This window comes from Myotis nattereri (genome assembly GCF_964212035.1).
Source record: "Myotis nattereri genome assembly, chromosome: 1".
NCBI classification, from domain to species: Eukaryota; Metazoa; Chordata; class Mammalia; order Chiroptera; family Vespertilionidae; genus Myotis; species Myotis nattereri.
Genome location: NC_138075.1, coordinates 73,430,232 through 73,457,376, shown reverse-complemented (window position 1 = coordinate 73,457,376; position 27,145 = coordinate 73,430,232). Strand labels below are relative to the sequence as shown.

The following is a 27,145-nucleotide window of genomic DNA, read 5'->3' as shown; positions in this document are numbered from 1 at the left end:
GTGTGAAATGCATAGTCCAGGCATTCAAAATTACTAAAATTTTCATTTTAAGTTTGAATAGTAATAGTTCTAACCTAACTTTACATTGAAGTACATCCAGTACATCTGTAGGCATTTCCCATTCTGATGTCCTTATTTTAATGGAGTGACCAGGTAAACCCTATATCATCCAGATGAGCCTCTGTTTGTATAACACTAATTCCTAAACATTCTACTCAAAGTTTAAATTATAGAAGGATATAAATTCATACAGACATGAAAGTAACAGTTCAAGAAAGAGGTTTTTTTGTTGGGGGGAGGGGTGATGGTAGGTTTTCTAAATTATAGTCAATGTGTTGTCCAGATGAAGATGGCAGAGTGAATTCATTCATTTAGCCCCACTCCCTTTTAAAGGCTCACCAAAAATACTAATCTGTTATTTAGAATCATAGAGTCAAAACCATTATAATCAGTAAAAGAGGGGAATTAGGGAGGAAACCACATACCTACACATGTAAAATCATGAAGTGAGAACATTTATGCATTTCTCTTGGCCCTTGGCTAAGACTGGTGTAGTGGCAATAGTTTGACTATTTGGATATGCATATGAAATTTTTACAATTAAAATCAGGTTAAAAAGACATAAGTTATAGCCCTGGTTAGTATGGCTCAGTTGGTTGGGTATCATCCTGTGTACCGAAAGGTTATTGGTTCGATTCCCAGTCAGGGCACATGCCCAGGTTGGGGCTCGATCACCAGTAGGGGGCGTGCAGGAGACAGCCCATTGATGTTCCACTCTCACATCGATGTTTCCTTTTCCCTTCCTCTTCCTCTAAAAAAAAATCAATTAAAAAAAATCTTAGCTAGTCCAGCATAGCTCAGTGGTTGAGTGTTGACCTATGAACCAGGAGGTCATGGTTCAATTCTCAGGGCACATGCCTGGGTTGCAGGCTCCATTCCCAGGAGAGGGTGTGCAGGAGGTGGTCGATCACTAATTCTTATCACTGATGTTTCTATCTATCTCTCCCTCTCCATTCTTCTCTGAAATCAATATATATATAGATATATATATATATAGATATATATATATAAATGTATTTATTAATATATATAGATCTATATATATATAAATCTTTAAAAAAAACCCACATAAGTTATAGTCAACTCTCAGTTATAGGCAGGTAGAGTAGTATGATTAAGGATTAGTCGTAGTTTTTTACATATTAATCTATTATTTGTAATATTAATCACTATGAGCTATATTATTTACATGTTGGAAATCTACACTAATAAAAGAGAAAAATGGTAATTGGCGTACGGCGATACCGTTTTCATTGGCTAATCAGGGCTATATGCAAATTAACTGCCAACTAAGATTGGCAGTTAACTGCCAACAAGATGGCGGCTAATTTGCATATGTAGGCACAATGCAGGGAGGCGAAAGGGAAAGCAGGAAGAAGCCCCCTGCCACTGACAGTGATCTGAAACCCAGGGGGGAGCTAAGAGCTGGGGGGGCAGGGCAAAGGCAGCCCTGGGGCCGCCTTTGCCCTGCCCCCCAGCCATGATTGGAGAATCAGGCGCCTTTGCCGCCCTGGTCAGTGATAGCAGGAAGTAGGGGTGGAGCCAGCGATGGGAGCTGGGCACGGTCGAAGCTGGCAGTCCCAGGAGCTAGGGGTCTCTTGCCTGGGCCTAAAGCGAAGCCCACGATCGCGGCGCCCCCCGCTGCCATTGCAGGTCCCCGCTGCCTGGGCCGGATGCCTAGGCCAGAGGCGTTAGGCCTGGGCAGGGGCGGAGCCTGCAACCGCGGGGAGCTGGGGGTCCCCTGCCCAGGCCTGACACCTCTGCCAGAGGCCTCAGGCCTGGTCAAGGGGCCGATCCGGTGATTGGTGATCGGAGGGTGATGAGGGTCAACTCCTCTGGCTGAGGCATCAGGCCTGGGTGGGGGGCGGAGCCGGGGATTGGGGGGATATGATGGTCCTCTTGCCCAGGCCTGAAGCCTGGGTCAGAGGCGTCAGGCTTGGGCGGGGGGTGGAGCAAGCGATCAGAGGGAGATGGGGGTCCCCTGCCCAGGCATGATTCCTGGGCCAGAGGCCTCAGGCCTGGGCGGGGGCCAGAGCCAGTGATCGGGGGGAGATGGGGGTCCCCTGTCCAAGCCTGACACCTCTGGCGGAGGCGTCAGGCCTGGGCAAGGGGCCGATCAGGCGATCGGAGGGTGATGGGGGTCAACGCCTGAGGGCTCCCAGTATGTGAGAGGGGGCAGGCTGGGCTGAGGGACACTCCCCCCCACACACACACACCCAGTGCACGAATTTCATGCACCGGGCCCCTAGTATATATATAAATGTATTTATTAATATATATAGATCTATATATATATAAATCTTTAAAAAAAAACCACATAAGTTATAGTCAACTCTCAGTTATAGGCAGGTAGAGTAGTATGATTAAGGATTAGTCGTAGTTTTTTACATATTAATCTATTATTTGTAATATTAATCACTATGAGCTATATTATTTACATGTTGGAAAATCTTTCCTGTTTGAAACTACATGGTAAGCAATAGACTACCTATTGTTTCTCCTGAAAGGTGGAAACAGTCCTCTCCTTTGCCATTTAGCTCACTTAAGTGTCTGGGCAAATACTAGGTGTACCAGTTAATAATGTCGGATTTTGTAATCCAGAAAACACGATACTTTCTAGAGAAACATCAAAAGTGCTTTATTCAAAGTAATGTCCATCACTAGCTACACATTTCCCCCCATCTTTCAGGTAATTTGTGGATACTGTCCCAATAGAACTTTTCTTGTTTTGAGGCAAACCATTCAGAGACCCAGTTTTCCACTTCTTCGTACATTTTAAAGTACTGCTCAGAAAGTGCTTGTGCCATCGATTGGAACAAGTGGTAATCTGAAGGAGCAAGATCTGGTGAATACGGTGGGTGGGTTAATACTTCCCAGGCAAGATCTTTTACTGTGTCTTTAACTGGTTTTGAAATGTGTGATGGTGCGTTATCATGAAGCAACATTACTTTGCCGTGTCTTCTGGCACATTCTGGTCGTTTCACAATCAAAGCATGGTTCAAATTGATTATTTGTTGTTGGTAGCGATAAGCATTAACGGTTTCACCTGATTTTAGAAGCTCATAATACACACACCTTCCTGATCCCACCAAATGCAGAGCATTGTCTTCTTTCTGAAGTGATTTGGCCTTGCAGTTGATGGTTGACCTGGATCAACCCATGATTTTGTGCATTTGGGATTCTCAAAATAAATCCACTTTTCATCACTAGTCACAATTTGATGCAAAAAAGACTTTCTTTCATGCTGTTGAAGCAACATTTTACTGATGACTTTTCGGTTTTCCATTTGTCTTTTATTCAGTTGATGTGGCACCCATTTCTTCCTTTAAAACAGTGGTTCTCAACCTTCCTAATGCCGTGACCCTTTAATACAGTTCCTCATGTTGTGGTGACCCCCAACCATAAAATTATTTTCGTTGCTACTTCATAACTGTAATTTTGCTACTGTTATGAATCATAATGTAAATATCGGATATGCAGGATGTATTTTCATTGTTACATATTGAACATAATTAAAGCATAGTGATTAATCACAAAAACAATATGTAATTATATATGTGTTTTCCAATGGTCTTAGGCAACCCCTATGAAAGGGTCTTTTGACCCCCAAAGGGGTCGCGACCCACAGGTTGAGAACTGCTGCTTTAAAATCTTTCCCATTGCTTATAAACGATGAGAAATTGTTTGCTGAGCAACGTTTAATCTTTCTGCAAGTTGTTTTTGAGTTTGACACGCATCTTCATCCAATAATGCTTATAATTGTTAGTCTTCAAACTTTTCCTGTTGACCTGGACATTCTTTTTCTTTCACATTGAAATCATCACTTTTAAAACATTTAAACCAGCGTTCACAAGTACCTTGAGATGGAGCATGTTCACCATAAGCTTCCTGAAATATTCAGCAGCACTTTTTCTTCAAAATAAAGTAATGAATTAAAACTTCCCACAAATGCTCTCTTTTTTTGCACGAAATTTGACATTTTTAAGCGTAAAAATATCTATGATGTTAACACCTGCAGCAAATTTTGGCATATGAAGTTTTGAAGCTTGCTGTCAATACAGCAAAATAGCATACATATCAAATCGCATATATATATCAACATATGTGTAACGCCATCTATGGGGTTTGAGACTGTGAACACTGCTGGCATCTGGAAGGGATTCTGCCTGCAGAGCATTGGTGTCCCCATGGTGGACGAAGGCAGAAAGGGCAGTTAGCAGAACATGTACTTCATTTTGCTCTTGACTGCTTTTGTGTGTTTTTTTATTTTTAAATCTTCTCCTGAGGATATGTTTTGTTTTGTTTTTAATTGATTTTTAGAGAGAGAAAATAAGAAAAACATCGCCGTGAGAGAGAAACATTGCCTCCCAAATACATTCCCTGACCGGGGATCAGACTCCCAACCAAGGTATGAGGTGCCTTGACCAGGATCTAACCTGCAACCTTTTGGTGTACGGGATGATGCTGCAACCAACTGAACCACCCAGCCAGGGTCACTATCCAGTTTTTAGTTCCAGTTTGCCTTTCCATCGGCCTCTTTGACTCTGTCTTTCCTGCAACCATGTTGGCTCCTCTACGGCTTGGAATCTATGTATCTATCCAACACTTGGATGAAAATGTGGCCTTTGGTCGACTAAGTCCGTCAGTACTGCTGATCCCAAAACAGAATTTTTTTAAAACATATTTTTATTGATTTCAGAGAGGAAGAGAGAGAAACATCAATGATGAGAGAGAATTGTTTATCAATTGCCTCCTGCAGGCCCCACACCAGAGATTGAGCCCACCACCCAGACATGTGCCCTAACTGGGACAACACTGGGGATCAAGCCCACAACCAGGGCATGTGCCCTGATAGGGAATCGAACCATGACCTCCTAGTTCATAGGTCAATGCTCATCCACTGAGCCACGCTGACTGAATTTTTAAAAAATGATTGCCTATTGATATTATCTCAGAAGCAAAGGAAACAATTTAAAGGAAGTCTGTAATGGCTGTTCCTTTGTATTTGCAATAAATACAGTCAGGGAACCTACAATGGAGCATGCAATATGGGGTGCCCTCGGAGTTGCCAGATTTATTAAATCTGAATTTCAGGTAAACAAGATTTTTTGAGCATCAGTGTGTCTCAAATATTGCATGGGACACACTTACACTAAACAAATTATTTCTTGTTTATCTCAAATTCAAATTTAACTTGGTGTCCTGTCTTTTATCTGGCACATCTGTCCAGAATTTCACAGCAATAATAAAACCTACTAAAAGTTGGTTCACATTTTATTACCATTATGTGCTGGCAATTCTAAATAATCTCTGATAAAATCCCTGCAAGAGTAGACAATGGACTCAGGTGCAATAAATATAAGGGTACAGTGCGTGTCCATTTCCACAATCACTAATGACAAGTTACCATTTAATGATCAATTACCAAATTTGCTTTCATCATTTCTATTTGTTAAAACTCCTTCAAAACAAGTACTGCTTGCATTTTTACAGTAAGGAAGTTGAAACAACTTTGCTACCAATGACAAAGTTGAGATTTGAAACAGGTTTATCTGATTACAAAGCTTATACTCTTTCCACTATATCATGCTTTAATCTTTTACTATTTGCAGACCCAACCCTCAGACACTAACAAATGATCTAGGATGATAAAGCTTGGAGAATAAGGCCCACTTAGTTCTGTAGTTTATCTTCTAAAGGGAATACAAATAATCTTTGGATTATAATTAGGCTTTTTCTTCTCTCTACCCATAACCACTCAACTAATTTACCTGTTGTAATCTCCATCATCCAGTGACCTGCCTATCAATCTCTTTTGGTTTCTCCAACATACTCACTCTCTTCAGCTCTCTCTCTGACAATTACCTAGCTTATGTTTTGTCCCTACATATCCCAATGTGGTTAGTCAGACAAATAACAGAGTACTATAGGGGCACTCCAAGGCAACCCACATGGTTTTGACTTCCATTTGTGGAATTACATGGCTTCTGACATAGATGTGAAAGTACAGGAACCTTCCAGGACTTGTGAAGTCACACAGCTGAGCAGACCATTGCTTCTGTGCTTGGAACCAGCCCTGCAGGATGAATGACTTTTACCACCTAGTATGATCAGATGGCTTTCTCTCCATGAGAGTATGTCTTCTTCAAGAGAGAAAGAAAAGAGAAAATCTAGATCTCATCATGAAAGTGAATATTCTCTTTAACCATTCATATGTGAATTGTCCAAAAGCGATATGGCTTTAGGAAGGGAAGAGGAAGACTTTGAAAAACTCTGGGAGGACTACTGAGAAGAGGTGGCCAACTGAACACTCATTGGAATTGAACACTCTTGTGGGATTTCAGTTCTTCTTGAAAATTAGTAAAACGAGAGTAGAAAGAGTTCTTTAAAAGCATGAGCTCAAGAACACAGAACAAGAGAGAAAACCATGACCACAACATTTCTGTAGATGGACAAGTGATAAATGAATTAGCCAAACAAGAAAGCTGAATTCTATTCCAGGAGTAGAGAAAGGTGAGAAGCAATCCAATTTTTACCACCAGATTCATACACACCACAAACTCACACGTAAACTCGTACATATGCATTCATAAATATTCATATGTATCCATATGTAAATAAATCAATAAAATCATTCAAGAAAATTTCCAAAAAAGATGGACACAAGTTCCTAATTTTAAAAGGCTCAGAGAATAAAATATCCATACCATTGTTAGAGCATTTCAGAATACTCGGATCAAAAAGAAAAGCTTTTTGGGGAGAGGGAGCGATGAGATGTGGAAACAAATTACACAGGGACAGTCAGCAAGCAGAATGGCTTCAGGCTTTGCAACAGCAACATTGGAAGCTAGAAATGGATCTGAGGGAAAATCATTCTTATTCCAGAATCTTATCCCACCAAATTATTGATTAAATATGAGGGCAGAATAAAAGTGTTTTCATACATGAAAATTCTCAAAAAACGTTATCTCCCATGCAACCATCCTCAAGATGTTGCTAGAGAATGTGCTTTACCACCAAGTGGGAAGACAAAGGTGACAGGAAATAAAAAAAAATCCAATGGAAAAGGGAGGTGAAGGGCTGCCCCCCAGACAGCGAGCTCAGGATGACAACCAGGCACGAAGAGCAAACATTCCAGATTAGATTAGGTCAGAAGAACCATGAAGAAGATTCTTGAGAAATATGCAGTCTCATGTATCTGAACGCTTTGACAGGATTTACACAACTAGTAACAACTTTGGAGTCCATTTAGCGGTAAATGCATAGAAAGCAGAGCAAATTATGGATTAGGTAGTTTGGGCAGCAGTGTTTTAGAAAAGGCAAGTTAACCAGGATTTACATATATCAGCTGGGACTGGGAGTTGTTTTTGCAAAGTCATAAAAATGTCAACACTGAATCCTAGTCTGAACGTCACAGTGCTGCTATATTGGGAGGGGCCCCATGTGGTGGGTGTGGCAGGAGATTGGGATCTGGTCTTTGTCGAGTGCACAGAGTTCTTTTTTTTTTTTTTTAACTATGTGCATGTATATAATAAATAAATATACAAAAAAAAAAAACCAAAACACACACACAGCATTTGTGACAGTTTAGTTAAATTTCAACAGTGGAAGCTAGTGTGCGAAAAGGAGTACCAGCCTGAGATATAAGAGATACAGTTGAAAAATTTAGTTCTGCCTGTTACTAACCACATGATAAGCCATGCAACTCTGACAAATCACTTAACCTCGGTGAGCCTGCCCAACCCCGAGGGATAGAGGAAGGGTCAGATGAACAGATGGCTGAGGAAGTACTTGCAAAGGTGAGGGCGGTATTACTTAATCTCATTCAGAGCCATGCAGTTTGCTCAATGTGTGCATATTGGTGAGTCCTAGAACGGAGAGGGGAAATTGATCCGTTAGGACAAGCCTGGCTAGTTTATCACCTTTTAGGAAGCTCCAGAAGACATGCCTTGAATGATTATGGACCGTGCCTAATCCATGGCTCTTTCCTCCTCCTAGCCCATTTGTCCACTTCCGTGGTGTGGTGAGTCTGAACTCTGCTACGGACTGGATACATTAGCCAGAGTCCTGACTGCGTTGCCATGGTGTTAAAAATATTTAGTTTTGCTAGCAAAGTTTTAGAAATAATAAAAGAAAAACTTTGATATGATTTATTTTTGTAAAACCATTTCAACAAAACAGACATAAGGAACTGGGGTAAGAGTTTCAAAAAGGCAGTGGGTGTAAATGTTGATTAGCGTGGTGACTCTTGATGCAAAGCATTCAATTAAGTGCAGCATGATGAGTAAAGGTCACACATTTCCCAAATGGAATGCCTTCAAAGCCAAGCTGTATGGAAAGGAGAGGGGACTCGGAAACTGAAACCCGATGCACCCCTTTAATTAATGGAAGAAGTTTGTGTTTTTCTTTGAAGCCACAATTGTGACATCTGTAGGTGGGAAGGATGAGTTATGTTGCCCTGGTTCCCTCCTCTTGGTTTTCACTTTATTTCTTACCCTTATTTATAAATCAACCCAGTAAATAGAATTTATTTTGTCTTTTCTTTAACAAGAAACATAAAATAATTGAAGTAAAGCTGCTGTCATGGAAAAGCCCGAGTCACAAGCCCTGAATTCAGATGCGTGTCTTGGAGGCTGTGTCACCTTTGGCCGGCAGCGTCACCCCGCACCTCTCAGTGTCCTTGTGTGAAACGAAGGGTATCCTGCCCGCTCACTGATTATTTGAGAGGGGGATGGTATGAAGGAAGCCCCTTTGCAGAGTCGGAGCAAAAGGAAAACACTTATCCCTGACCCCCTTTGTGCCTTTGTATCTGACATCCAGTCCATACGCAAATCCTATTGACTCTTCCTTCAAAACACGCCTTGAATCATTTTCTTGCTCTCCACCTCCACGTGTGGGCCATCGCACCAGGTGCCTCACCAGTAGCCCTGCTTCCACTCTTGCCCTCCCTTTAGTAGAGGCTCCATACACCAGACAGGTCAGGCTACTTTGTTGGTTCATATTCATTGCTCTTGGAATAAAATCCAACTTCAAAACTTGTCGCCGTGCCTTACAAGTTTCTACACGATTGGTCCACATCCACCTTCCCCGTCTCATCTCATGGAACCCCATCCCCTCCTGCCCACTAAACTCCAGCCTCACAGGCCTTCTTTGGGTTCTCACCCAGTGAGCTTGTTTCTGCTTTAGGACCTTTGGGGCAGCTATTCCCTCTGCCTGGAATGTTCTTCATATAAATAGCTCCACGCCCTGGGCCTTCCCTGACCCTCCAAACTTCAGCAGCCACTCTGCATTGTCTCTCTCTTTTATAGCCAACAGTTTTGATACTGTATTATTTTCTGTTTATTTATTTATTTGTAAATTTTCTCTCCCTCCCCTTCTCCAATGGATCTAATGACCTTTTTAGTGTTTATATTTGCTGCGTTGGTCAGTACCTGCCACATAGTTCCTGTTCAACCAGTATTTGTGGAGTGGATGAATGAATGAGAAAATGAATAAATGGTAGAAAAGACTAAGCTTACTTCAGATAATTGCTGGCCTTGCTATCAGAGAGAAATTAGATTGTTTCCTATGGGCAAAGATGTCAAATGAGCATAAACAGGTAGAAGGTTTAAGAAGACAGATTTTAAAGCTGCCCAACGGGACAACTGATGGCCTTGAGAGATAGTGGGCGCCTCACCCACTTCTGCTTGGAAGACTGTGTTATGGCGGATGGGCAGGTTAGGTAACATTAAAGAGGGCAGTTGTGCTGGATGATTTTAAAAGTGCATTCCAACTCCGAGTTTCTAAGGTGATTTTTATTACTGTGCTATTTCAGTGCATTCTACAGTTCTACTTATGCAGTAAGGCTTCCCTGGACTTAATTAGAACAGCTAAAAATTCCTGGAATTCTGGTCATATACAGGGTCTAAAAGTCAACTGTAAAATCTTATCAGGTTTGACTTAAGGTATTCTCTTTCTAAATGGCTCTCAAGGATTTTCTCTTAAATTAATCCGTGCCTCAAAAACTAATGTTGATACCATCTAGAAGTAATCTTTATAAGTAGAATTCTTATCCAATATGGTTGATTAATGGAACAAAGTTGGCCCAAATCAGGAATCATAGTAAGTAATATAACATCCCTTAACCTTTAATCTAAAACAAGTTAAATATAGTAGTATTCATCTGTCTTTTGGTGCAGGGCTGAGGCCTTTTCTTGAACTATAGATATGTTGAATGGAGTTTTGTGGGTCTTCCCTACATACTCCACATTCATAATAGATCAGCTGTGGTTTCCTTTTGAATTTTTAAAGTGGAGTCATGGCTTTTGCAAATATCAACACAGAAACTTTCTAGATAGTTATAATTATTCTCAGTCTTTTACATCTATCTTGCCCATACCTTTTTTCTTCAATTTTTATTTATTGATTTGAGAGAGAGAAAAGGAGGAAGGGAGGGAAGAAGGGGTGGGGGGGAAGAGAGAGAAACATTGATTTGTTGTTGCACTTATTTATGCATTCATTGGTTGCTTCTTGTATGTGCTCTGACCAGGGACTGAACCCCTAACGTTGGCGTGTCGGGATAATGCTCCAAATAACTGAGCTGTCCAGCCAGGGTGCTCACATCTTTATAAAAATGAGCTTTTTAAAAAATTTTTAGTTTGGAATAATTTTAGATTTATAGAAGTTGCGAAGATAGTATAGAAAGCTTCTATATAGGCCCTATCCAGTTCCCCCATCAACATCTTACGTTGTTGTGATATATTCATCAAAACTAAGGAACTGGCACCGATTCATTTCTGCTAATTAAACTTCCTAGAGTTTATTTGGACTTCACCAGTGTTTCCATTAGTGCCCTGTCTTTGTTCCAGGATCCAGCCCTGAGCACCACATTGCATTGAGTCGCCGTGTCTCCTCAGCCTTCACTGATCTCTCACACCTGTACTTAACAGCAGTATTTTCACTTTTTCCACTTGTTTAGAAACAGCACACTGCTCTTGATAAGGATTCTACTCAACTGTGGGAAGAATAGCCCAGGAAACCCAGAGAGAAGCCTTCCGCTACAAACCTTCAGCCTTCTGTAGAAGGAGTAGAAAACACAAGTAGCCCTGGCTGCTATGGCTCAGTTGATTGGGCATCAACCTGTGCACCAGGAGGTTTCAGTCTGATTCCTGGTCAAGGGCACATGCCTGAGTTTCGGGCTTGATCCCCTGTGGAGCGTGTGGAGGAGGCAGCCAATCAATGTTAGGATCTCATATCAATGTTTCTCTCTCTCCCTCTCCCTTCCTCTCTAAAAATCAATAAACTTTTAAAAAATATTTTTAAGACATACGAGTAGAAGGAATGGAAAATAGCTTTAATTTGGCAAGTCGTTGGCAAAAGTATCTTCTATATGTCCCAAAAAGTGTGAATGTAATTATAATGGTGATAGCATACCTGTATGCAGAACTTCATTCTTTGAAGTGGGTAACGCAGGCATATATAGTGGAGAAAACAGGTCTCCAACATAAGAAGCAATATGGCTGGGAATACTCAACCAGGCATAGAATTTGGGTCTTTTGATTACCAAGCCAATCCTTACTAATAAAAGCCTAAGTGGTCATCAGCCGTGATGCCCTCATGCCATCACAAGATGGCTATGTGCACAGCGGGTGCGCGCAGGTGGGCGGGACTGGGCTTGATGTTGCATGCGCAGCACGGAGCCTGCCTTGAAGTCCCGCCTCCTCCTGACTGGGAGGAGGTGGGTCCCCTGGCTCCGCAAGGCAGGCCTGCCTGGGGGTCCCAGCTCTGCCCGTGGAGGCCTGCCTGGGGTTCCTGGGGGTCCTGCCTCCATGCGGGGAGGCCTGCCTGGGTGTCCCCGGGCTCTGCACAGCAAAGCCTTCCTGGGGGTTCTGGGGGTCCCGCCTCTGTGCAGTGAGGCCTGCCTGGAGGTTCTGGGGGTCCCACCTCCGTGCAGCGAGGCCTGCCTGGACGTCCCACCTCCTCCTGTCTCCAGGCGGTGAGGCCTGCCTGGGGGTTCTGGGGGTCTGGCCTACCTCTTTGGGGCAATCCATCGAGGAGCCCCAAATGGGTGGGTGGGGCCTACCTCTTTGGGGTGATGGATCTTGGAGCTCCTGCACTGTGACAGGGCACAGGCCAGGCTGGGGGACCCCCTCCCCTGAGTGCACAGATTTCGTACACCAGGCCTCTAGTGTTACTATAAATTTGTGTGGGGTCAAGATATTTTCTTCAAGGCATAGCTGGTTTTGCTCATTGGTTAGAACATTGTCCCTCAGACTAAAAGTTCCCAGGTTTGATTCTGGTCAAGGGTACATACCTCAGTTGCAGGCTTGATTCCCGGCCCTAGTCAGGACGTGTGCAAGAGGCAACCAATTGATATGTCTCTTTCACGTTGATGTTTTCTCTCTCTCTCTCTCTCTCTCTCTCTCTCTCTCTCTCTCTCTCTCTGTCTCTTCCCTCCCTTCCACTCTGTCTAAAAATCAATGGAAAAAATATCCTTCCTAACAACAACAAAAAAGATATTTTCTTCACAGAAATGGATTTGTGGGTGGTTTTGTGAATATCAAAATATTTTCTTGCCCCAAAAAATTGTGTATCTTGGACCCTAGGGAGGATTCAGACGTCACAAATGGAGTCTTTATGTGTCAGACTAGCAAATGAAGGAAGTTAGAGGGATACTTGTTAAGCCCAGCAAAGAGTATTGGAGTTTTGCCAATATCTTTATTTCTTTAAGATTTCTTGGCTGTAGCATCGCTTTTAGATGGATAGAGGTCATGGATTGCAACTCTACCTTTTAAGTACCTGTTGAAAGGTCATTGACCTACCTGGGATCAGCAGCCCTAGTTCTGGTCTCCTCTGTGCCATTGAATAACCTGACCTTCTCCTACTCTTCACCTAACCTCTCCAGCCTTTTGTTGTCCCATTTAAAATGAAGGGGTCCCAGTGGTGATGCTTGGTGATTTTTAGCTTTCATTGCCTTGTTCCTTAACTTTCGCAAAGCACTTTCGTAGATACTCCAGTGGTTCCTGGCACTTCCCTGTAGATGGTTCGAGTAGGAAGCAGGACAGCACAAGGCCAGTGGGTAGGACATCCCTGAGTTCAGACTTTACTCTTCTCACCTACAAATAGGGGTGATAGCAGGACCAAGCACCCAGGGTTCTTCTGAGCAGCAGTTCTCAACCTGTGGGTCTCGAACAATGAAAATACATCCTGCATATCAGATACTTACATTATGATTCATAACAGTAGCAAAATTACAGTTATGAAGTAGCAACGAAAATAATTTTATGGTTGGGGGTCACCACAACATGAGGAACTGTATTAAAGGGTCACGGCATTAGGAAGGTTAAGAACCACTGCTTCTGAGGAATAAAATGAGACACATAAAGCAGGCTGAGGTTCGAGACACACTTGACCATTAAGAGCCATTCGCTTTTAATCATACAGGTTGAGAACTTGGTATAGTTTTCAGGAAATCATTGAGTACAGAGATAAAAGGCCGCTGAGTTTATGGACAATTCTGTGTAGATGACCAGTAACTTTCCCGGTGCCATAATGCACAGAAAGGGAAAAGCCCAAGGAAAATCTAGAATGGCTGATGTACTCAAACTGCTCATTGACTGTGTTTTAAAACTACTTTTCTTGACTATTTTTGATGGTCTTTGAAAAGACCATCAAATCTCCATGTATCTGAAAAAAATCTCCAAAATACCAGGAGGACCTTGTTTGACCTTTTCAATCAGTTTATTTGTTCAGCAAATATTTATTCAAAGCGCTGAGTTAGCTGCTAATTTTAAATAAACTCGCTGACATATTAAATCATTTGAAAACCCATTTTAAGCACCAGTGTTGCCCTCGTTTTCTAGTGGAGAAACATATTCCTATTTTCTCTTCTGATTTCTCTTCTGGCAGGAGCAGTAATCTGTGTCTAAGAACAGCGTTTAAACCTGCTGCCTGTGTGATAGGTGGGAAGGTGAGCAGAGTTTTGTGAACTCAGCAGATTCACAAAATAATTTGCAGAACCCTTTCTGATGGTGATAGTGTAAAGAGAATGAACAAGTATTTTGCTACCTCCTGTTCGAGTAAACTATATCTTGGAATTAACAATACCTAGTTTTTTTTGTTGTTGTTGTTGTTTATTTATTTTTTAATCCAGGGCATACCTCTCTTTATCCCCCTACCCAAAATTGAGTTATTTTAAGCGGGGGTTGGGCTTTTAAACTGAAGTGTATTATTTTTCTTCCTTAAAGTGTTATAAAATTAATTGTGAATCATACTCAATGACATGTTCAAGTCAGTGACACGGAGTAGAAATAAAAAGGCAGCTAGTCTAATAGGAATAACTGAACAACTGGGCAAGTTGCTTGAGGTCCTATCACAAGGTCCTGACTCATCTTGAAGACGGGGACAAGTTCCTGGGGCTCCCCTGAACAGCAGCAGACAGCTCTGCTGGGCCTGCCTTGCCTTTAACTTTTATCACTTGGGCTCATTAACATCAGGGCTAACGATGTTAGGGCGTTTAATAAGCATTTCAGAATCTGTTATACCTAGCCTCCCCCTAGGGGAGGACTTCCCCTTTCCTCTAAGAATCCCCATCCTCCCTAAAACTTTTACATCACAGTCAAGTGGTATGGAACCATATACTTGCCTCCTGTTACAAACCTCACCACCTCACCTTCTCTAACCTGGCAGGCCCTGGGATGCAGATGACCGGGGCTGCTGGACCAGTAACTTTCCCTGCGCCATAACTCAATAGAGAGGCAGATCGATGACAGGGTTACAGGAGAGTGGGGCTTTAAATAGCCAAGGTCAGTGTCTGGAGGTTTCCCGTTAATACCACTAACATCCCGCCAGCGAGACTCTTGGCCACTTCGTTACCCATGCCAAACTAGTTCTGATTTTCAACATTTTTTTTTCAAACGCATCTAAGAAATCCCGACTCCCAGCGAATTGACAGTGCAGCCCGCTTTATATGAAGCTTTGTTTATAGGCCACAGTTCTCCCGACAGATTTACAAGTGTCTGTGGAGTTTTAAAAGACGATTGCTTAACAGGCATTAAGTGAGACACATAGAACTGTGTAAATATTTTAGCTGGAATGGGGGATTTTTTAAAATGTCTGAGCCAAATATTGCATTAAATCTGAAGACAGTGGCAAACTGATTAGCAGTAGTTGCCAGCTTCGTGCTTCGCCAGTGATTGCTGTCGCCAAAATTAGACACCAGAATTCATCCACTGGTTTCGGCGGTGTGTTGTGAAATAACTTTCCACCCTTTTCCTTTCTCTCTCCTCCTTAGGCCTCTCCATCTTTTCTCTTTTACTTCTTCGTGTTTTATTTAGATGTAAACACTTTCCAGAGTAGACAATTACAGTTAATGTGACTGACCAGCGAAGGCTGAAACAAGAACGTGGGCCCCGACAGCGGTCAGAGACACTGCAGAAGGCTTGAGCGACGTGCAAACAGGTTGCTCTTTGGTAATGGGCTTATGTATCTCAATCACTGGGCTCTTTGTAGCCAGCTGTTGCACTGCTGGAAGGAAATAATCCCCAAATCAGCATTGCTACCTCTTCCACTTACCGATTTCCTTGGATCATATAGAGGCAGGCCTGGCACCTTCAAGATTTACATGTATGAGGAAATTCATCATTTAATTTTAGTAAAAACTGCCATGCAATAAGCACTTTGGCTCCCGAGGAAGTCTTTCTCATTTAAGCATTCCCAATAGAAAACCATTCTCCTGATTTAAGCAATGGGTAGGATGTATTGCTTAACCTCTAATATCATTTCTATGAGAATGAGGCATCTCAGCCAATAGGGCCTTGCTCTCTCTGCCTTTGCTGATTCCATCAGCAACCACTTAATTTTCACCCATTGATTTTTACCAAAAACACTTCTTAACGTAATGCTCACTTGGTTGCCCCAAAATGTAGGCTCTTATCTGTTCTTCACAAAATGGATTGAATTGTAATCATGTGTCCAGATCTTTATTTGATATTGTTGATCCACAGGTCTGAGCATCTGAAAATTATGCATTTATAAGTATATAAATGTATATGTATTTTCATTTTTACTGTTGAGGGTGTTACAGATTCCCCCTTTTTCCTGCTCCATCCTGCTCCCACACAACCCCAGACCTTCACCGCACTATTCTCCATGGAATAAGCCAGTCAGAGAAAGACAAATATCACATGATCTCACTTATATGTGTAATCTGATGAATAAAATTAATTGATGAACAAATAGGTCCAGAGACATGGAAGCATGCCGCAAACTGACAGATCTCAGAGAAAAGGGGGGTCTGAGAAGAGATTAACCAAAGAACTTATATGCATATATGTATATGTATTTTTTTAAAATCTGAGCATTTAATATAAATTTTAAATCTACCTGTAGACCCTCCCAAAATTCAGATAGCTCCACTGCTATTGACAGTGTACATTCAAATTAAATGCCACTCATAAGACCTTTCAAAAAGGCCACTTTCAGGGCCAGGCTTCAAACCTAGTCTTACCCAGTAGTTAACCCTAGATTATCTTGCATCCACTTTTGAATGTCTTCACCTTTGAGTAAATTACCTCAGGTCATGGATGGTCATCTCAGTGTTTGCCGTTCTAGAGTGTGCTCACTTCAACGCAAGGACCACAGGCCCTATGTACAGTGACAGGCGCAGTTCCAGCTTGTATGTAGCTAGCCACCTCTGCAAAGCAGTAGGGAAGCCACAGTTTTATATTCAAAATCGCTCTCCTTCGTTTTCCTCATTTTGGTACAAACCATGTTATACCAAAAGCAGTTTGTATCAAGAATTCTAAAAGTGTTTTCCTATTTTACCCATAATTCCACTTCTGAAATCTATCTTAAAGAAGTAATCTTAAACTCAGAAGAAGTGTTTTTTGGGCACTGATGTTACTTAAAGCCTGAATGATTCACTGTAAGAATAAAGTAGAAAGGACTTTACTATTCAAGTCCAGGGGAATTTTTAAGTGAAGTAGGACACTTCCACAGGGTAAAATTTTATATGGCTGTTAAATACAATGCTTGTGAATTTTGTGAAATAATATGAGAAAGTGTGCATGATCTGTTTAATAGAAAGAATAAGGTGCACAAATTTCTCTATCAAATGAAAGTGTATACAAAAATAACATGTAAAGGCAACTCCTATCAAATTATGGAGGGCGTGTGTGATACAGCTGCCGAGACACTAAAAAACAGGTACCAGAGTATGAAATGGAAATTGTCCTAGTCATGGTATCATAAATGATTTGTTTCCTGCTATTTTTTAGAAATTATTTTTGCATTTCTTTGTGTTACCTTCATAATACTTTTCAGACATTAATGCTGTTCTCCTCCCAAAGATGCGCAGGAACTTCATGTTCGGAGCTGTCTGCCCAAGGCTTCCTATTATACAATCTACCTAGAGTCAGAATCCACAGGAATGTTCCCTTTTAACACAACTTTTATGTCTATTGTTTGAGACCCAGCCTTTCCAAACAAGGCTGAGAAATAAATTTATACTAAAGTGTTAATAAACACGTCTTTGCTAATATTTTTCATATATATATATATATATATATATATGTATATATATATATATATATATATATATATTCCTAAGGGGATCTTCTGGAGTTAGCATCTTTTGATCAAGGGAAGGCTTCTAATGATGGCTATTTTCATGCAACCAAGGAAAGATGTTTTTAAATAAATAAATGGATTGCTTAGCACCCTATAAATCAAATCATACCCAATCCATCTGTATTTAGGCCTAGTCATGAGTAGGTGATTAATGAATATTTTTCATGCTAATGTTTCGCAGACCAAGGCTGCGTCTATAACCACATAATCATCACAGTGGAAATTCTGATTCGGCTGTGATGTTTGATAGGAGGGATCTCTGAATAGTGCTTTAGATGATTCCGTGCAAAGGCTGTAGTCGGTGGCCCAGCTTTGCAAGTCTTTCCAAAAGTCCTAAAGCATGCTGGCATGTCCTCACTTGGCCCTGTCACTTCTGCTTAAATTTTTTCATGGAGAATGCTCATGATCATGGGACGTTAAGGTGAATTTCATCCTGGGAAGCTTCCCTCTGTGAAGTGAATCAGCGTCATGGGATTCCCCTGGGCTCAAGCTCCCTGGTGGGTTTATTTTTACACAACATTCCTCTGGGGAAAGGGGCACCCACTCTTGATAGGAGTAACTCCAGAGAACATCTTCTTGGGTAGAAGGATGTTCCTCATTTTGCTCTTCTTTCTCTGGCTTACCTTTTTAAACAAATGGCTGTAGAATCTGTCTCTACTTACCTTTCCCATCTCCAGTTTGGTTTCCTCCCTCCATCCCTCACTCCCCAAAATTACTCCTGAGATGACAAGTGACTTCCATGTCCCTAGAATCAGTGGTCACTTTTCTGTCTTCCACTTGACCTTTCAACAGTATTGCACAGAGCTGACTGCTCTTTCTTTCTTGCAATATGGGCTTCCTCTCAGATCATGTGATTCCATACTTCCACTTTCTCATTCCCTACCCTTTTCTGGCCTCTCCTCCGCTGCTTGCATGCCTCAGGGTTTGTCCTGTAAACCCTTCTCTTCTTTGGCTACATTCTTTCCCTACCAATTCATCTATTTTTGTTGCTTTAAATACCAATTTTATGTGTGTGACTTCCTGATATGTTTTTCTATCTCAGCCATGCAGCCTAAACTGTAGACTTTTATATATAATGAGTGTCTAATTGGCATCTCAAACTTAACATGTCCTAAATAACTCTTGATTTTCCCCCTCAAACTTACTCATGGCTTCCTTCTTTACTCTGGTCAAGTCTCTAGTCCAGTGGTTCTCAACTCCTGGCCCTTTAAATACAGTTCCTCATGTTGTGACCCAACCATAAAATTATTTCCGTTGCTACTTCATAACTGTAATATTGCTACTGTTATAAATCGTAATGTAAATATCTGATATGCAGGATGGTCTTAGGCGAGCCCTGTGAAAGGGTCATTCGACCGCCAAAGGGGTCGCGACCCACAGGTTGAGAACCGCTGCTCTAGTCAAATATCTTCAGAGGGGGAACTTTTCCTGATCATGTTATTTAAAATTATACAAGCCTCCTACTTCTGTGGCCTTATCTGACCTTTCTTCCCTAATCAGAGTAGTTCCAATTCCTTTGGATCCAGTTCCTTTGAGTCCAGTTCCTTGAATCTTGTTCCTTTGAATCAAAATCTAGACACAGGATTGGGGGGAAAAAAGACATATGTAAAACTTTAGGCAATAAAGAATAATAATAATAAAATCTAGACACAGGAAACTGTAGACCTGGGAAAGAAAGAAGGTCCATGTCTTGAGTTCTAGTCATACTATTACCATCCCAAAAGACCTATGCATTTCTATAATTCTTTACTCAGTATATTTCCTCTTTTTTGAAATTACTCCCAACTTTTTTATTCTCCTTGTCTGGCTGGCTAACTCCTCTTAACTTTTTTTAAAAAAAATTTGAAACTTTTTATTATGGAAAATTTGTAACATAAAATTAGTATATGAACCTCCTCCTCTTTGACCTTTGCAATTCAACTTATGTTATCTTTTCTGGAGAACCTTTCCTGGCCACCACCCAATCCCAATCTGAATTGGAAGCCCCTACCCAGTATTCCATGACATCACACTATATTACAATTTGTTGATTTCCTCATCTCTTTGTTACTAGACACTTATGAGTATTTTTAGAGGAGAGATGACCAAAATCTGGTTAAATATTTTTCCCCAACATTTAACATAGTGCCATAGTTCAGATATTCAATAAATACTTTGAATGTATGAGTGTTTGTGTAACCCATACATATATTTATATATGCATTGTAGGGCTAGAAACCAACCTGTCTCCTATTAGCTAAGAATAATGTATGCCAAAAGCCAGTCTCTGTAAAAAAAATAAAACTATCCACAAGATTTGAAGGAAAGAGATTAGAGAGGTGCATAGGAGGAGGCGCCTCTGCCTCCTTGTGAGGTATGTTTGTTCTGCACTAGTTCTAAACTCAGTGTAAAGTTAAGCCCCTCATTTGGTGTTCACACATTCACTCACAGCAAACACTGTGAGTTCAGGAGGCTTTGCTAAAACAGTGGAGATGCCCCAGAGGCCATCCTTCTCCAAATCAATTATTCTTCTCTCTTGCTACCCTTTTCTCTCTGTGTCCATCTCTTCTCCTAAAAGAGATCAAAATTCTTCTTCATCTGTTATGAGAGACAAGATTCCATTTCCCTGAAGCCAGAATACTGGATAACACCCACCCAAGTCCTCATTTGGGGATGGTGGGATGCTTGACTCCAAGAATTTATCAGATTTTTATTTCCACTAACGATCATTTCCTTTCTAAGAATTTGGAATCTAGGAACATAAGTCACAAAATGATTTCACATGTGTTAACAGAATGTAAATGAGAAGGGTAGGTGAATGGGAAGCATGAAAAGAGACGCGGTTCTCCCTATGTGGGCTTCGTTCTCATGCTGGGATATGAGTGTCATCCTGAGGAATAGCCAGGTTGGTGGTTCAAGGCAACTGAAATGCCTGAGAACTTCTGTAAAATCAATTTCAAACTCTACTTTTGGAGTATGATCTGAAGAGGATTGGGGCCCTCAGTCCTTCAGCAGTTTTTTTCATCTATTTTTGAGAGACCAAAAGCAGAGCACTTCACCTGTCCCAAGCCAGAGGTTTTGCAGCATCTCTAAAAGGAAAATTGAAGATGCATTTGCCAGTTCCTGAAGAAAGATGTAGAGTGAGCTAATTACTTTTGTTCCTGTTACTGTTTTTGCTCCCTCCCCACCCCACCCCCCTTGAATTTGGATAAACAGTGATCAATAAAGATTTCACACAATCCCCAAGTGCATATCTCAGAGCACAGAATCAGCAAATACATGTTCTTAGGAAGTCTAATTCCAAACTTCTCTTCACAGCAAGTGAGAAACAGATGGCAGTGGTGTGCAAGGAGTCTCCAAAGCAGTACCTCCAGCCTTTCAAGGACAAACTAGAGGAGTTCTTCCAGAAAGGTAGGAAACCCCAAAACAGCCTTCATTCCACAATTTTTCTCTGGGGTCCCCTGCCCCCTGCATCCTGGCTGACCACTGACAGCTTCAATGATTCCGTGAGTCCATCTTCCCATGGTATATGGAGTTGTCCCATAATTTTCATATCATCTTTCAAATCTGTCTTCACGTTGTAAATATTAACATTACTTTTGTTTTTGTAAACTTTGGGAAGAAGACTTTGTCTTTGTCTCTTCATGGAACCCAAGAGGATCCTTAGGACATATTAACTGACAAACAATGTCCATGCCAAGCGTAGGCAGTCATGCATTTCAGATTCACAGTCAGCCTGGGCAGGTGGATGGTGATTATCTTCCTGGTTTTATGAGTGTAGCAGTTTGGGAACTTGTATTGTAAATTTTCCATTACTTTTCAGGAAAGAAAATTGGGGCCAGGTGAATGTCACACATCCAATCAATCACTTGACACCCATCAGCCCTTCGGGGTTGGTAGATGGGAGTGATAGGCACGAAACCCAGTACTTATTTAGAAAGTTTATTGAGTTGTGCTTCTTCCTCCATGATTTTGGCAGGAATAGGGAATTCTTGTTGATCATTGTTAGTGAATGTGGAAGTTTAATGCATTTTGGATATTTCCTGTTCTAATTTCTCAAATTCAGCTTAAGATGTGAAACAAAAATAAGTGTGGGACATAACTTCCAGTAAGCCCCAGGAATGTAATATACAGCATGGTAACTATAGTTAATACTACTTTATTGTATTTGAAAGTTGCTGAGTAGATCTTAATAGTTCTCATCTCCAGAAATAAAAAAATTATAACTGTGTGGTAATGGATGTTGACTAGTCTTATTATGATGATCATTTCACAATATGTACATATATTGAGTCATTATGTTGTACACCTGAAACTAATATAATGTTATATGCCAATTACATTTCAATAAGGAAAAAAATAAGTGCAGTATAATTAGAGGGAGCTTTTGTGTTTGCTAGAAAGCCAGAGGAAATGCATGTAGGGACATTTGGGGATATGTCAATGTGCTGTTTCTATCTATATACAGGGGGGCCTTGACTTACGAGTTTAATTCGTTCCGTGACGGAGCTCACAACTCAAATTACTCGTATGTCAAATCTTAAAGTGAACGAGTGAGACACGTGATGCTGGGCTGATGTTGTGGCGTTCACTGTGACATTTGCTGCGTCAACTAGCAGTGGGGTATCTGAAGCTGGCTCATAACCCGAATTTTAGCCCGCAACTCAAACAAAAAATCAGCCGAGAGACGGCTCATATCTCGAAAAACTCGTTAGTCGGGACACTCGTAAGTCAAGGCCCCACTGTATATAAAAAGGCTGCTACCATAAAGGCCATAACGACCTAACAACAGGTCGCTATGACACCCACTGTGGCCAGCAAACTGGCTGATCGGAGGGTGGGGGCTGCGGCCAACCTTGAGGCCCCTCCCCCCTGCTGGCCCACCCCTGATCTCACCCCCCACCACGATAGGGGGCAGGGCTGGATGGTCAACCTCCTGCAGCCCCTCCCCCTGGCCACACCACTCCTGATCACACCCCATCCCAATAGGGGGCAGGGCTGGCAAGCTAACCTCCTCCAGGCCCTCCCTCCAGCCGGCCACGTCCCCAATGGGCCCCCACCACCCTGATTGGCCTGCAGCTCCTCCCCCTGGCCAACACCCCAACTCAGTAGGGGGCAGTGCTAGCCGACCTACCTCCTGCAGCCCCTCCCCCTAGCCAGCCACACCCCTGATGGGCCCCCACCATCCTGATTGGCCTGAAGCCCCTCCACCAGGCCAGCCCCACCCCTAATTGCCCCCCCACCCCAATAGGGGGTGAGGCTGGCCAGCCAATCTCCTGCAGCCCCTCCCCCCACCCAGCCCCACCCCAGATTGCCCCCCCACCCCAATCAGGGGCAGGACCAGCTGGCCAACCACCCATGACTCCTCTCCAAGACTGCTGGCCCCTGATTGGCACCCCCCCACCCACCCCATTCAGGGGTAGGGCCAGTGGGCCCACCACCCACAACCCCTCCCCATGGCCGGCCCCACCCCCAATCAGCCCCCCAACCCCAATTGGGGGCAGGGCCTGCTAACCAATTGCCTGAAGCCCCTTCCTCCAGCCAGCCGGGCCCTGATCAGGCTCCCTGATTGGGCCCCGATCTGGGCGGCTGGTCAGCCAACCTCCCACCATCTCCTTCTACAGACAGGCCCAGCCCCGAACCACCCTTATTGGGGCCTGGCCAGCGGAACCCCACCCATGCATGAATCCATGCACTAGGCCTCTAGTTTGTTAATAAGGTCACATGATACCACACCATCAAGAAAGACCATTACAGGGTGAATCCATATAGTATGGACAGACCACCTTGAGGCTTGGCAGGGAAACTCAGTCCATGATTCAGAGGAACTCTATTTCCGCTGCTCCCTTGGTGCAGATATCGCTTCCCCCTCCTCCCGGGTGAGAGCGTGTTTGTGCTGAAGTGGACGTCAGAGCTTTCCCTGGAACCCTGCTAAACCTTAGACTGATGGAAGTAATGTAGTCAGGCAAAGTGCCGTGAGAGCAAATAGTGATACTAACACTTATTTGTCTTGTGACTTATCAAAGTAGATGTATTGCTTTATGACTATGCAAATATAACCTCAAGGGGCTGAAGAAAAGCATGAAATACTTCCCTTTGCTGACGCCCAATTAAGAATTTCTGCTTTTGACATGTATGGACTTCACTTAAAATGAGGCTCATGTGTACTTAGATTCCATTTTTATTTTTAATTTCTATTATTCAATTTCTGGAATATTCTGTAATATTTGTATCTGGGTATTATCTGCCTATGTGCTGTAGTGGCCTTACTTTTTTCTCCTTAAATGAGCTTGAATCTTAAAACTTAAATTGTGAATTTTTTTGGTAGAAAAAGATAAATATGAAAAGATTTAGACCCTTGAATATCTTCTTTGGTGCCTTGGAAAAGGAATTTGCAAATTCCTTTTGGGATTCTGTGTTAGTGTCTTTCCTACTCGGTTTCTCAAGAAACATCTGGCCTATTCTGAGAGGAAACTGACTTGAGGCAAAGTGGGCCTTATGTTAGAGAGGTAAGGATATGGCCACAGAATGAAGAAAACCCTAGAAAAGTGGTTCTCAACCCTGGCTGCACACTAGAATCACCTGGGGGAAATTTTTTAAATTTTGGCATCCAGGTCAAACTCTAGACCTGCCAGCAACATCTCTAGGGGTGGGGCCAGGCCTCAGCGTTTTTACCCCCCAGATTATTCCAGTGTGCAGCCCAGGGTGAAAACCACCACTGTCTATCTTCATCCACCTTTCATTGTGCACTCAAAGATGATTACTCAGAGTTTGCTATCCGTTAGGGACTGCGATAAATTCTGGGAATATTGAGATGAATCATACATTTCTTGCCATTCTCCCAAGGACTGTCTTGTTGGGGAAAGATCTAATTGAATAAAGGAGTCAGCTCTTCTTTAACCAACATAATGCAGGGGATATGGGAAGGACATTAAGAATAACCTCAAATCATAGTTAAAACAAAATCAGCCAACACAAAGCACAAAAAGATTCCAAAGGAAAATTATCATCCTATAAAAAATTTTAAAATGTATAACTAAGTACTGCATGAATCTTAAAACATGTATAGTATTTTGTGCTGAAAAGAGCCACTCTTGAAACAGTCTATTACTGTTATCTCATTACTTAATTGAGTTGGTCAAAATTGATGTAGAATTGTACTATCCATTACAAATGGCAGGCTCTAGCCACATGCAGCTGTTGAGCAATGGAAATGAGGCTAATCCAATTTAAGATGTGTGTAAGGCTAAAACACATAGCAGATTTTGAAGACTTGGTGCAAAAAAAACCCCACATTTCATTTCTGATTCTTGGGTTGGTGATATGATAAAATTATAATATTTTAAATATATTGGATTAAAAACATAAAATGTTAGTATTAATTTACCTGTTTCTTTTAGTTTTTAAGCTTGGCCATCAAAAACTTAAAATTCTATATGTGGCTCACATTATATTTCTATTGGAAAGTGCTAGTCTAGAAGACATGGTCCCTTGACCTTTCTCATCTCATTCTTTCACTCTCCTCTTCACTCTTTTATTCTACCTTCTTCATTGTGAATCCTAGGTTATGGGAATGCAGTTTCATAAGCTAGCCCCTCCCCACTTTTGCTCTGGGTCGGGCCATCGTGTGGCTCTCAGATGGGGTGCTTAACTGAAAAATATGCCAGCATGCAGCTTTACCTGACTACTCCTCTGTGATTCAGGAGTGAGTGGGGCTTGGCCAGGTTGCAGGATATACAAATGGAATTTTTATTTTATTTTTGCTTCTATGGAGTTCTAACTAGTAGTCCCTTTCTTATGTTGATATTTCACTGACTCATAGAAAATATAGGGTTTTCCATGCATAAATAAGTATGCATTATTCACCCTGAATAATAAAATTTTAGTGGCAGTTATCATATAGTTTAAGTATAGTATCTCATCTAATATGCCATTCATTGTAAGAAACATCATTACAAGTATTACTAAGAAAGAAAAATTGCTGGCAATTAAACCTCGATGTGTCATAGATTGTATAATGTATTGTAATATCATAAGTGCTAAAATATGAAAATTTTGTCAATTTTGAAGTTGATGTAACATGATTAATTAAACATATAGAATTAGAGAGGAGGGATGCCTAACACTTCTAGGTAAGTCAGGGAAGACTTTCCACAATGACAGTGATAACCAAGCTCACATTTGGTGAGTGCTTCTGTATGCCAGACACTATGGGAGATCTTCTTTCTTATTAGTCCTCATGACAACCCTCTGAAGTAAACACTATTATCTTCCTGTTGTACAGATGAATAAATTGAGGAGGAGGAATTCTCAGCTGACAAATTCTGAAGGGTATTCCAGGCAGAGGAAAACACTACGAATCTCAGGATAAAAGACACGACATGTTTGGTGAATGGCAATTGGCTTGGGGTAGCTAGAGTATAGGGCACATGGGAAGAACACAAGACCAAAAGGGAGAGAGAGTCACAATATGACTTGCTAAAGAATGCGAACTTTGTCTTACAAGCAACAGAGAGCCTTTGAAAAATAGCATGTGTGGGGGTGACATGGTCACCTCGGGCTTTTTTTTTGTTTTGGTATGGGGGATCATATTGCTTTTTTGTTGTTAAAAATGCATAAGAGCAATATAAGGAATACTTGGGACAGTAAAAGACTGGAAGCCAGTCCATCTAGCTCTTCTGAACAGTAGTCTAGGCAAATGATGGTAAGAACTTGAGCAAAAGCAATCACAGTAAAAATGAGAAAGGAAGGGACATTTATAAAGCTTTTAGTAGTTACAGGACTAGATAACTCATTGGCAGTACAAAAACTTCCAGAAAAAAAAAATGGTGGGAGAAAAGGATAATTCCTTTTTCTTGCTTGAATCAGTATCTGGCTGGATACTGATGAGGAGGACCAGATTTGGGATGGGAAACAGTGCCATAAATTTGGACATTTTGATTTCATAGGCATATGAGACACAGAGGTAGAGATGTTGGACTCATGGGAGAGCACTGAGTGAGACTTTAGAGGGTAGCAGGCATGGATGAGATAACACGAAGAAAGCGTGTAGAATGAGAAGTTCCTCAAGAATATCTGAGCATAGGATGGAATATAATGACTATAATTGAGAAAAGATACTTCCATACTTTCATAATATTTGGAAATTTGGAAGGAAGTGGCTACTTTTCTATTTAAGGGTCTGATCACTCTTGAAGTCTTAAGCAATTGTGTTCTTTATGCCTGAGAAGTCGCATACAGACGTTGTGACTCAGTTGATTCATGGTCAGACTAGCTTTTACATGAGCTGCAATTCAGTTCTAACAATCATGATGATTTAATTTTTCTTCTGTAAATCATATCCTGTTTCCACACACAAGTGGAAGCGATGTGTTTATCCTTGTCTTTTATTATCATTCCCTACTCAAAATGCCCTTAAATAGTATTACTCGACAAAACTGGGGTACTTGTTCTTAATAATTTCATTTCCTGTGCAGAACCGAAAGCAGTTTTAATGGCA

The 27,145-nt window shown here is 41.7% G+C and overlaps 1 protein-coding gene across 2 annotated transcripts in view; it reads left to right on the top strand.

The window, feature by feature from the left end:
• The window catches only part of FMN1 (formin 1), a 393,533-nt gene that overhangs the window by 269,060 nt on the left and 97,328 nt on the right, over window positions 1-27,145 (top strand). For both annotated transcript variants that reach the window (XM_081108000.1, XM_081108001.1), the window contains one exon: window positions 20,965-21,057. In XM_081108000.1, coding sequence (XP_080964126.1) covers window positions 20,965-21,057 — 93 coding nt within the window. The remainder of the gene's footprint in view (window positions 1-20,964; window positions 21,058-27,145) is intronic.